The sequence below is a fragment of the Chrysochloris asiatica genome, unplaced genomic scaffold (assembly GCF_000296735.1).
Source record: "Chrysochloris asiatica unplaced genomic scaffold, ChrAsi1.0 scaffold00147, whole genome shotgun sequence".
Lineage (NCBI taxonomy): Eukaryota > Metazoa > Chordata > Mammalia > Afrosoricida > Chrysochloridae > Chrysochloris > Chrysochloris asiatica.
Window position 1 is genome coordinate 1,355,551 of NW_006408665.1, and position 13,089 is coordinate 1,368,639.

General features: G+C 39.7%; 1 protein-coding gene across 2 annotated transcripts in view; it reads right to left on the minus strand.

Moving 5' to 3' along the window:
• Nucleotides 1-13,089, minus strand: part of ALDH7A1 (aldehyde dehydrogenase 7 family, member A1) — an 88,211-nt gene that overhangs the window by 54,177 nt on the left and 20,945 nt on the right. For both annotated transcript variants that reach the window (XM_006870673.1, XM_006870674.1), the window contains exons 4-6: nt 8,216-8,296; nt 7,796-7,919; nt 4,852-4,984 (exon numbers count right to left, since the gene is read on the minus strand). In XM_006870673.1, coding sequence (XP_006870735.1) covers nt 4,852-4,984; nt 7,796-7,919; nt 8,216-8,296 — 338 coding nt within the window. The remainder of the gene's footprint in view (nt 1-4,851; nt 4,985-7,795; nt 7,920-8,215; nt 8,297-13,089) is intronic.

The window sequence follows — 13,089 nt, forward strand, 5'->3', positions numbered from 1 at the left end:
GAGAAAAATAAGGAAGAAGTCAGGAAAGTGCTACAGGAACAATCAAATAAGATAGATACAGCATTGGAAACAATTCAAAACCTACAGAAAGAGGTTCAAATGATTAATAATAGAATATCAGAAATAGACAATACACTGAAAGGGCAAAGGAGTAGAATTGAAGAGATAGAAGCCAGAACTAGTAAGCTAGATGATAAATCTCTCAACACTACTAAGATAGAAGAACAAGCACAAAAAAGGATAAAAAAATCTGAAGAAGGCCTAAGATTCATGTTGGATAACATGAAAAGGAATAACTTAAGAACTATCAGCATTCCAAAGCAGGAAGAATCACACAAGTCCACAGGATACAGTTGAAGAGCTACTGGAAGAAAATTTCCCTAACATCCTGAAAAGCAAAAAGATAAGCATTTGAGAAGCTCAATGAACCCCAGGAAGGGCAGACCCTAACAGAAAATCACCAAGACATATAATAATCAAGCTCTCCAAAGTCAAAGACAAGGACAGAATCCTGAATGCAGCTAGTGAAAAGAGATGTGTAACACACAAGGCAAGCAAATCAGATTAAGCTCAGATCTCTCAACAGACACCATGCAGGCAAGAAGGCAATGCGGAGACATATATATAAACCTGAAAGAACCAAGAATCCTCTAGCCAGCAAAGCTGTCAATCAAATACAATGGTGTAACCAAAACATTCCAGGATAAACAGAAGCTAAGGGATTTTGCCAAAGCCAACCCTGCTATGAAAAGGATCCTAAAGGGAGATATGTGGACTGAGAACCAACATGAACAGACAACAACCAGAGAATGACATATGTGGCAGCATCACTGTGAACTCAATAGACAAATGGAAGAGTCAAGAACACAAGAAGATTATAAGAACAGAAGATCTGGGAGGTCAGTCTATGATCAAAACAATTACAAGATGAAAGAAGGTAAACACAGAGAAAGAGATCCAGGTGGTGAGAAGGTCAGGTAGATTACAGGATAAAATAGACTGTCTTAAATGGAGGGAAAAGTTCATGAAATATAAGGTAACCACAACAGTGGGGTTGGTGTGGGTTTAGTTTGGGTGTTGGGAAGGGCAATACAAGAAACGGGAGGAGGTGGAAGAACAAGATCGATAGGGGAACACTGAGACAGGTTTACATGGCCTAGTGCGACAGAAGTAAATAGTGATGCATGCTCAACCTTGGAACAACAGGGTTCTATGATACAGGGATCGAAGCATAGTTGGAAGAGGGGAGATAATACTAAAATGCTTGACTGTCTTATGAATATTGTTTTCCCTTGTCTACTATTGTAAAATAGACACTTGAGTGGGATACAAAGGAATGTCGCGAAACATGCTAACAAAAAACTTGTAAGCCCATCTTCAGCCTATAATTGATTGGAATACCTAAAAGGGGTTCTAGAACTTGCCCAGTGAAACAGGCCTCTTGCAAAGCCTGAGTCCCATCCAGAACCTTATGAGGTGGGGGACATTCCCACTAGCAAGGACAAGCAGACCAGCCTGGAACAGCTAAAGCAACAGAAGTACATCTTCAAAGAATGGTCATTAGGAACAAAACAAAACAAACATGTCAGCATAACTGGCTACTACATGAATAGGCAAGCTGTTCGCCAGAAGCCATCAAGGCAAGCAATCAAGTTCCTTCAGGACAAACCCTCCTCTAAGACTGAAACTCAGAGGGAACACACCAACAGGCATGTAAGCTTGCTGGCTACCACATTGGTCTACCGGTGAGTGGAAGAGAAGGAAAGGCAGCAATGAAGAAATGGGGTGAGTTCAACCACGGTGTACTGACCCCTGATGATCTGGAGAAAAGAGAGAGATGAGAAAGGGCTGGTTGGTCCAAAGTGTGGTGAGACCTGGGGACACTGGAGTCCACGGACAAGGATATAGCCACAGACGGCTAGAGCTGAGTGAAGCATCCAGCCGATGTGAAGTGAAGAGAGATGCACAAGAACACCCAAACTTGCAGACAGTAACCATTTGACCTAGCTTTGATGGCTTGATGATCAGAACTCAACTAGAGGAAGATTACAAATATATATATATATATATAAAGGAAACAAGGGTAAATTGCTACAATTTGATGACCCTGACCTATACTCATTGTGGTAGTTAACTCTAAATACCAACAGAGAGAGAAGGATTCTTCATATCAAGTACCCTTTGTACACAGGGTAGATGTTGTTGTGTGCTGTGGAGTCGGTTCCAACTCATAGCAACCCTATATAGGATTTCTGAGGCTGTAAATCTTTATGGGAAAGAAAGCCTCATCTTTCTCCTGCGGGAACAGCTGGTAGTTTCCAACTGCAGACCTTGAGATTAGCAGCCCAATTCATAACCACTACACTACCAGAGCTCCTTGGTACGGACAGGCAACTTAGACATTGGCTACCTAAAATGAGGGGGTGATAAAAGCATGAAGTGACTGACTCACAAGGTTTCAAGAGGAGTTTAGTTTAACAGTGTGTGGTGGGACAAAGAGTCCCCACTGAATAGTTTTCATCTTATCTAGATGGGTCTGGTGAAAAGAAATGGGGATAAGATCAGTATGATTCATTAGTGACTAATTGTTATCATGAATAATTGCAACTGTCACAGTCGTAAAGGTAGAAGTTTTATAACAAAAACAGGGGAGTAGTTATTCTTACAGTCCAGAAACAGAGGACCCTAGCACCTTCAAGGGAGAAGAACACAAGCTGAATGCGGGACCTTATCCAGGGAAGCAGCGAAACCAGAGACGGAGGCAGAGATGGGGACATGGACAGAGGGAGCGGCTGAGGACTCTAGACTCATGGAAAGAGAGGGACTAAGAACCAGTGGCCAGGAGGCAGACTTGCAGAATGTGTCCTTTGGAGGTGTAAATTATTATACATGCCTGAGTGTTTTTTGTTTTTGTTTTTGCTTTTTTTTAAAAAAAAAAAAGCTAACATGAATAGAGAGAAATACTGTTAACGGATGGTACAAGAAGGGGATTATAATCATTATAATGAAACAAAGTGTATGATTTGTTGAATGTGAAACTGATGATCTGCCCTGTAAACTTTCACTCAATCTACAATAAAAACCTTTAAAAAAAGAACACAAGGATGAAAAGTTAAGGAAGCTGGGAAACTAGCATACTGCAAACAGTACAACCAGAATGGAATGAATGAGAATAATGACCCATTATGAAAACATAACCGATATCACTGAATAACATGTAGAGAAACTGTTCAATAGAAACCATCTAATTTGTATGTAAATTTTTACCTAAACACAATAAGATATTATTAATCAAGTAGATAGATCCATCAACATATAAATGAGTAAATAGGGTCACTATGGTCAAAACCAACTACAGGGCACACAACCACCATATATGTATATACTGCTCCTGTATAGGGTTTCAGAGTAGTGGCTGGTGAGCTTGAACCACTGACTTTGTGGTTCAAATTGTCTCTGCAGTCCAGTGCATTAGTTCACAGCACCAACATATATAGATATATATATGTTGTATATGATGTGTGTGTGTTGTTGTAGTTATTAAGTGCCAATGAGTCAGTTTCCTATATAAGGTTTCTGAGGAGTGGATGGTGCATTTGAACCACCAACCTTGTATTTGAAACCATTCTTTCAGTCAAGTGTTTACAACGCCACAGCAGGACTTCATGATGTGTATACACTGGAATATGATTCAGCCATAAAAATAAATGAAGTTCTGATACATGCTACAACATAGATGAACCTAGAAAATACTATGCTGAAGGAAATAAGTCAGGAATAAATAGATTTCACATATATGAAATGTCTAGAATGCACACAGTAAAGTTTCATTACAGAAGTGGATCACAGTATTAATGGTTACCAGAAAGAGTCCTTGTGTGGTTCTGCGGGTTAATGCATTGGACTACAAGGTTGGGTTGAACCACAAGCCACTCCTCAGAAACCCGATATACAGTTGCTATGAATTAGAACCAACTGGATGACACTTACCAACAACAGAGGCAATAAGGAAAAACAAGGGAGTCCTGTTTAAAGGGTATTGAATTCCTATGCAGGGTGATAAATAAACTCTGGAAACAAATAGTAATGATGGCTGCACAACATGGTGAATGTAATAAATGCCACTAAATTATATATGTAAATAAGACTGAAATGGCAAATGTTTAGATAAATATATTTCATCAAAATAACTTTTTTGGGTATCAGCATTTCAAAACTAGTGAGTGTGAACTAACTTTAATTTAAAGAGTACAGTAAGTAGAAGGGGTACTTGTGTGGGTACAAGTGGTTAATGCACTTGGCTGCTAACTAAAAGGTCAGACATTCAAGTTCCCCTAGAGTCATCTCAGAAAAAAGGCCTAGTGATTTCTTCCCCCACAAAAAATCAACCCTCGATGAATGGTTGAATGTGAAGCTGATGATGTGCCCTGTAAACTTTCACTCAATCCAAAATAAAAACATTTAATTTAAAAAAAAAGAATAAGAGAAAAAAAAAAAATCAACCCTCGAAAATCCTATTGAGCATAGCTCTACTCTGACACTCATGGGGTTACCATGAGTTAAAACTGACTAGAAGGCAACTGGTTAATTGTTGTTGTTGTTGAGTGCCATCCAGTGGGTTCCAACTCAGAGTGAGCCTGTCTAGGGTTTTCAAGGAGTGGCCAGAGAGTTTCAACCTCTGACTTTGCGATTCAAACTGACCTTGAGATCCAATACTTATCCTACAGCACCACGTCAGGACTCCACGTTAATGGTTAGTATGTAGGAAACATTTCAGTATATATACAATACTTTCAGAAGTACCTAGAAATGGCCACTATTGATACTGATAAAGAAGTGAACAGATCTTACCAAAGGCAGACATTCCCACAGATCATTGCGATAGCATTGTTCCAGCCATATACTGCTACAGGGAAGTTGAAAGCAGTGATGATTCCAACCAGGCCTACGGGATTCCATTGTTCAATGAGTGCATGGCCGGGTCCTGGGGATAGGGGAAAGCGTGCAACATACTTAAAGTCAAGTTAGTAAAAACAAAGTCTGAAAATTTTCACTTTCAGGACAAAATGCACCAGTAGGGATTACAGATGCCCTCTACCAAGCCAAAAGCCAAACCCACTAACATTAAGTCAATTCCATTTCATAGTGAGACGCCCTATAATGGGTAAAATTATGTAGCTACGTGATCTTGGTACATTAACTAAAGTACAACAAAAACGTGCCACTACATTACTTTATAAACCATAATCTAAGTCATTATCTCATTGAGAACTCTGATTAGATCAGTGTTGTATCAGTCTCAACTTAGAGACAAGGAGCGTCAGAGAGAGACATGACATTCCATAATCATAAGAGCTTAACATGACCAGAATTCAAAAGAGTCGCGATTCTTAGGACTTTGTTGTTCACAGTGCCTGACGAAGCCCTGGGTCAATCTTTCCTAATTCAATACATGGTGACTCAGTTAACAGAGGGAAAAAAAAAGTGCTAATAATCACATACATACATGTTGAATGACAATACTGCCCAAATCTTTACATTCACTGCAGGAAAATTAAAAATACAGTAAGATATAACAAATCTTTAAAGTTCCCCATAATCCCACAAGGTACTTATTTTAGTTCAAGGAAGCTCAAACAGTGAGGAATTGGAAGAAGTATGATGGTTCAAGTCCTGGTTAAACTACAAATCAACTGGAAAGACAGTGTCCCTGGTCATTAACCTTTCTGGCCACACTCACACTACTAGCTAGCAACAAGGAACCTACTGGATGCAATACCCCATTCCCAGACCTTCCTTTAGCCTAGTATCCTGACCTCTGCAAACACAGGGCACTGCTACAACCTCTTCCTGACAGAGGTCTGCCTCCTGCTCCACAGCCTCTCCCACCATCCTTCTCCACACTCAGTGGAGTGCTGATGACATCACTGCCTTGCTTATAACACTTTGGTGTCTAGATCACTACTGTAGCTGCCCATGGGAAAAAGGAACACTCCTTAACTGGAAAAGGCCCTTCTGGAGTTTTATCCTATCTGTCACCCTCTTCTCTTGTACTGCCCTCCGGTACAAGGTGGGTGGAATGGAACTAGCAACCACAGGGAAGAAGGAGGACAAATGTTGTTACATGGAGGGGATTGCAATCACTGAGATGAAACCAAATGCATGCTTTGTTAAATAGAAAACTGATGATCTGGTCTGTAAACCTTCACTCAACTTACAATAAAAAATTTAAAAAGAGAAAAAAAAGATTGAATCACGGGAAACTGTCAGTGTATAGCTAATTAAGACAGTAACTGTACATTTTAAAACTCCCCAATAGTTTCAGCAAGTAGGGAATTCCCCTAATCGCCCCAGAAAAACTGAACAATACAGCCTCCTTAAAATATTTTTTTTCCTGATTATAAATGTAGCATAATTCTAAAAGCTGAAAAATATAAGAAAGGAGAAAGAAGGCAATCAAAACTAACAACAATTCTGCTCAAGCATAATCACTACAACTACTATGGCATTCTTCAACTCTTGTGTTCTCAATGCAGATGCATGGAGTACACTTTGCTCCATTGACACAGAACATATTCCAATTGGCAGAAGCCTCTACCTTCATCATTGAAACCTCCTAAAGCACATGGCTGGTCTTTGCAGCAGAGTTTATAACAGTAAAAGATAGAAAACACCCTACATAGCCACCATTTAAGAACTGGCTAAATAAATTATAATGGTACTGTGGTTAAGTGCTTAGTTACTATGTGAGAGGTTCAAATGCACCTAGAGATTCCATGAGAGAATAATCTGCTCTCCTAAAGATTTCTGCCTGAAAAACTTTATGGACAGTTCTACTGTATCACATGGATCACCATTGTGAGTCAAAATCAACTCTATGGGACACGACAACATCCTTACAACAAAATAAAATCAGTCCATTCTGATTCATGGTGGCCTCATGTATCGCAGAGTGGCACTATGTTCCACAGGGTTCTCAATGGCTGATTTTATAAAGATTGCCAGGTCTTTCTTCCAAGGCACCTCCGGGCAGACTCAAACCTCCAGCCTTCCCGTTAGCAGTCAAGTGCTTTAATCATTTGTACCTCCCAAAAATATATTACTTCCAGGGGGGGACAGAGTAAGCAAGTCTCAGGAATAACTTTATCCTTGTATTCCTTTTGCATTTTGTCATACATCAACTCTTTAAAAAAGAAACATTAAAATCATTTTTAAATAAGCAAATACTAAGTTCCCATAAAATTGTGGGTTTGTGGTGGGTGTGGGGGAAAGAGCATCTTCAGAAAAATCCTTTTTAACACATGTTAACTGTCTACCAAAATTAGCTTCCAATGGGATATTTAGGTAATTTCTAATATTTCCTATCATACCCCAATCAACATCTTTACACCTAAATCTCTGACACATTTCAAATGTTTACTTAAAATTATGATGCCAGAAAGTAGCATTACCACGTCAAAGGGTATGAATTAAATTTAAGGTTATTTGGGTATATTTATTTCTAAACTGTTTTCCAGATGGGTTGTAACAGTTTACATTACCAACAATATCTAAAAAAGAGTGTTTTCCCAACCATTTATACTTGTCAGAGCTGAGCTTCATCTTTAAAAGGAAAAAGTTTCTTAGTATGTTATTTTTACCTGTTTTAATCTGCATTGCTTATGTAATGAGACTAAACATATTTCTATCTATTTACAAGTGATTTGCAATTCCTCTGTTGTAAACTATTCAAACTTTTTGTAACTCTTTGTATTAAGAATGCACATCTCTTAGTTTAAGTAACTTCTTTGCTTACTTTCAGAAGGCAAGATGGGTCCTCCAATCATCCGTGATAAGCCAACAGCATAATCACAAATATCCACATATTCCTGAACTTCTCCCACACCTTCTACTAAGATTTTGCCCATCTCCAAAGATACCTGAAAACATAAAAACTCAAACAGCATTTGTGCAACAGAATTCATGTTTTCAATATTAAACTTAAAAAAAAAAAAGGCAAATCAAATTTTGTGTCTGTTTTGTGAAGGAAATAAAAGGTATTTTTCTGTAGAATTTACAAACCCAAGAGTTACCTGAACCGTTTCCTATCTATCTATTTAATCTTTCTTCTAGAGAAAGGATTCTTGAAATTTATAAATTGCTTTTCTTAAAACCCTCAATGTTATGAGCAGAAATGCACTTAAAGGATTATATATTTACTATGAAAATACTTTACCAAGCTTCCTAGCATTTGGATCTTCTCCCGCAGGGCATCACCAATCTGTCTTACAATTTCTCCTCGTTTTGGAGCAGGAACCTAAGAAAAGAATAGAATTTTATTGTCTGATTCAATGTATGCACTCATGTCTACAATACAGCATTAGATAATAAGTATGGTGTAAGAAAACAAAGAGCCATCACATGAGTAAAGAAGTGATCACATCGAGTCTCTGTGATGTGGCAGGTCCTGAAACCAATACCAAAACTAAAAAAGTACCCAGATGATAAACTCACATTTCACAAGACTGTGCCAATTATAGAGAGAAATTCAGAGATTAAACAACTTCTGGAAATACTCCTGAAAGTTCAAGTTCATTACCTTAAAATACTTCATTACAGCTCTACAGTTCCAAAAATGTTATTTTGTAAGCCAAAATATTATAAGCCAAGAAAAAATCCTTGATGCAGGTTACTTGTAAACTGACATTTAATGGTCCATTAAAAAATCATATCATTTGCTCCCCAAATATGTGAATACTTTCCCCTACTATGTGATGGGAGTAATGCATCAACCTACCAGTTGCCATCGAGTCAACTCTGACTCATGCAACTCCCATCAGAGTGGAACCATCCTCCATAGGGTTTTCAATGGCTTCTTTTTCGTAAGTAGATCACCAGGTATTTCTTCTGAGGCACCACTGGGTGTATGTGGAGGTTAATGACCAAATTGGTTAACTGTTTGCACTACCTAAGGACTCCTAATATTAATGCTAAAATTAGAAGTTTGGCATGATCCTGGCTTTCATGGAGCTAACAGTGATAAGCACCCACAAAGAAAAAAAAAGAAAAAATGGAAGCAAACCACTAATTACAGATTGTCCTAAGGGCTATAAAACTGAAAAAATAAACAGAGTGCTGAGGCCAAAAGACAGCAACAGTCTTGGAGGGTAGAAAAGTCAGTTAGTTTAACTAAAGGGTCATCAGGGGAAATCTGTGAGGTAATATTCAAGCTGTAACCTGACAAATGGAAAGTCAGCCATAGCAATGTTTTCCCTAAGCAAAAGAAAAAGGATCTAAAAGGGATCCACACCAGGACCATCAAGAAGGAGGAGCATGAGTGGAGCATGAGATCCCTACCCAGAAAAGTGATGACAGCAGAGACGGTGGCAAAGGCAGTGACATGGAGAAACAGAGCAGTTGTGGGCTCTAGGCCCATGAACTGAGAAAGACTGTGTACCTGCAGGAAGGAGGCTGACTGGCAGAATGTGCCCTTTGGACACTTAAACGAATATATATTTTTTTGTTTTTTAAGTGTAAAAGAAAAAACAAACCATCTTTCTTTAAAAAGATGGGAGGACCCACAGAGGGACTGCCAGAGCAAGATGGAGAAGTAGGCAAACACACTGAGCCAACCCCTCTGCAACGAAGACACAGGAGACTGAGTGAACATGGTGATCCTGGAGCCCTAAGCTTCAGAGGAGAGGACAGAGAGGTGGACTGAGTGCTAACTGAAAGAGGAAGTGGAGCACAACTAGTGAGAAAGAAGAAAAACAGGTAGACTGTAGGCTGGCCTGGACCAATGCAGCTATCTTGAGCTTTTGCAAACAGCTGTAGATACAGCAACCTGCAGGTATTTATGTAGATGGAGGGTGGTGATAAAAGGGTGCAATTCTCCCTGTTCCTGTGTCCTCCTGGTAGCTAGGGGCATGACCAGTCCACAACCATGCCAACTGAGTGGTCAATTGCACCCCCTCCTGTGCAGCCTCTGCTGTGCCTGGAGTTAGGCACCTGGCATAGTGCCCCAGCTTCTGGAGGCACATGAGCCCACCCTGAAATACACTAAAATATAACAGCAAACAGAAAACTACGCTCACACTACCAGTCTCTACCACATCAACCAGGAGACTGGTGGTGAGTACCTGAGCACACCAATACACATTCATCAATTAAATATACATACAACATCACAATGTTTCTAAGAAAATAGACAATTTCAACTAACATGAAGAAACAAGACAGTGTCCTTCAAACAAGTGACCAGAAAACGGTGACAGAAAATATAATATCAGAAATGGTATTGGAACTATTTTATAAGGAATTAAAAAGAATGCTATTTAGGAACTTTCAACAGATTAAGAGGATGATCAAGGAAAGCTTAGATAAAACTACAGAAGAATTCAAGAAACAAACTGACAAAATAAGTAAAAAAAAACAGAGAACCATACTGTAGGGCCAAAGAGAAGAATCCATTTCGTATATAAGCTTTAGCACGTCCTCTAGCTCCAAGAAAATGATATATGTATAAATAGCCAGGCAGCTCAAGGCCAGAGGCCAGATGTTTTCCTTTACCCTAGCCTAAGAACAAAGACCACCAGTCCTGACCAATTAAACTGTAACATCTTATAGTTTGCCAATTGTTAACCAATCCAAAGATTGTAAAGCTGAGAAACCTGAGCTGTTTGAAAACTCTATAAAAACCCTGCAGACAATGAATTCAGGGCTCTTTCCCTATTCCAATGCGTCGGATAAGGTTAGAGACCTGGCTCGCGCTTGATTAAACTTCCCTTATTTGCATCGGTACACGGCTCCTGGGTGGTCTTTGGGGACCCCAAATTCTGGGCATAACAGGGACGGGCAACTTAGACATTGGCTACCTAAAATGAGGGGGAGATAAAGGCACCAAGTGACTGGCTTACGAGGTTTCCAGAAGGAGTTTAGTTTAAGAGTATGGAGGGGAAGAAAGAGTCCCCATTGAACAGTTTTCATCTTGTCTAGATGGGTCTGGTAAAAAGAGATGGGGATAAGATTCATATAATTCAATAGTGAATAACTGTCATCATGACTAATTGCAACTGTCACAATTGTAAAGGTAGAAGTTTTATAACAAAAAAAGGGGAGTGGTTAATATTACAGCCCAGAAACAGAGGACCCTAGGACCATCAAGGGAGAATAGCACAAGCAGAATGCAGGACCTTATCCAGAAAAGCAGCAGTGCCAGAGATGGAGGCAGAGATGGGGACATGGAGAGAGGGAGCGGCTGAAGACTAGATTTATAGGAAGAGAAGGACTAAGAGCTGGTGGCCAGGAAGAAGACTTGCAGAATGTGCCCTTGGAGGTGTAAATTATTATACATGCCTGAGTGCTTTTTTGTTTGTTTACCCTAAACTAAATAGAGAGAAATACTGTTAACTGATGGTACATGGAGGGGATGATAATCATTGTAATGAAACAAGGTGTATGACTTGTTGAATGTGAAACTGATGATCTGCCCTGTAAACTTTCATTCAATCCACAATAAAAACCTTAAGAAAAAAAAAAAAAAAAGATTATAGAACTCTTCCTTCCGCTGGGGAACTGGGATGCTACAATTGTAGGATATAATACACTTCCCTTTATTTATGTATATGTTTCACTGGTTTTGCTTCTCTAGAAAACCCAGCCTAAGACATGTGATACTGAGAAAGTGGGGTTCTAGAGAAACAAAATCATAAGAATGAATTTTCTAAATTGGTTCTCAAGTCTGACTAATTTTAAAGGCACTGATACATGGTGGAGGCAACTCTGACCTCCACTTTCTAGGAACTGGCTGATTTTGAGATTGGTCCTCTTTCCCTCAGGTGGTTTAAGTAGTTGACTTTGTAAACTGGATTCACTGCAATGGCTCCAGACCTATGAAATTGTAAGGTTTTAGTGGGAGAAAGAACAAAGGGGCATAGGATCAAATATTTCAGCAGAGGGGAAAGCCCGCAGCTTCTGGAGTTGCCTGGAGGTGATGACACCCTGGTTTAAAAGGATGCCTGATACTGGGCCTGGGCCTACTAGTATTGTTGTTAAGTGCCACTGAGTCAGTTCCAACACATAGCAACTCTGTATAGCATTCCCAAGGGGTGGCTGGTACAGCCAGAGGTCCAAGGCCATATGCATATGAATGGGGCTACTCCAAGGGAGAAGACTGAACTTGAGTATTTTTAAAAGGTTTACATATTTAACTGCCTTATGGATATTGGTTTCTTCTATGATTGTAAAACAGATAAATGTGTGATAGGGACATTGGGAATTAGGATTACAAAGAGCTTGTAAACCTGCCTTTGGCCTATACTTGATTAGATTTGCTAAAAGGGCAACTAGAATTTCCTGGAGGTTGTAGAAAAGAGATAGGCTTTTTGCTTTAAGCCTTTGTAGAGCATAGGGCTTTAGAAGGAATACTGAGCTCCACCCAAATCCTTCAGAATTGGTACATTTGCATTTGAAAAGACATGTAGACCAACCCAGAACTGCTGGGAGAACAGGAGATTCAAGCAGAGAAAAAAAATCAGATAGTTTGAGTTTTGGAGGCATCAAAAAGCAAACCCCCTCCTAGGACTTGAAGTTAGAAGACCAGAAAGACCTATGCTCCCTGGATCTATGTATGAGTGAAATCAGAGGAAATGCAGCAATGAAGACTTGGGCTGAATCTGGACATGTTCTATTGGCACCCAATGACATTGAGATTAGAGGAACAGGAAGGTTGGCTGGTCTGAAGTTTAGGAAGTTGTGTGAACTCCAGAGCTCATGAGCACTGACCTAGCCCATAGGGGCTATGGCTGAAAGTACAGGGGCAGCTAGTGTGACGTGCAGGAAGGTATGTGTGAACTTCCAAAATTGTAGTTGGTACCCATTTGACCTACCTTGGGTGGCTGAGGTTGAGCTGACCAGAGCCTAATCAGATGAAAATAAAGCAAGTGTCAACTGCTATATTTTGTTGGACTAAACTTTTGCTATGGATTGTTGTTGTTTTCCGACTCATAGTAACGCTGCACAGGGTTTCCGAGGCTGTAAATCTTTACAGGAGCAGAAAGCCTCATCTTTCTCCCACAGAACCGGTGGTAGTTTTGAACTGCTGACCTTGAG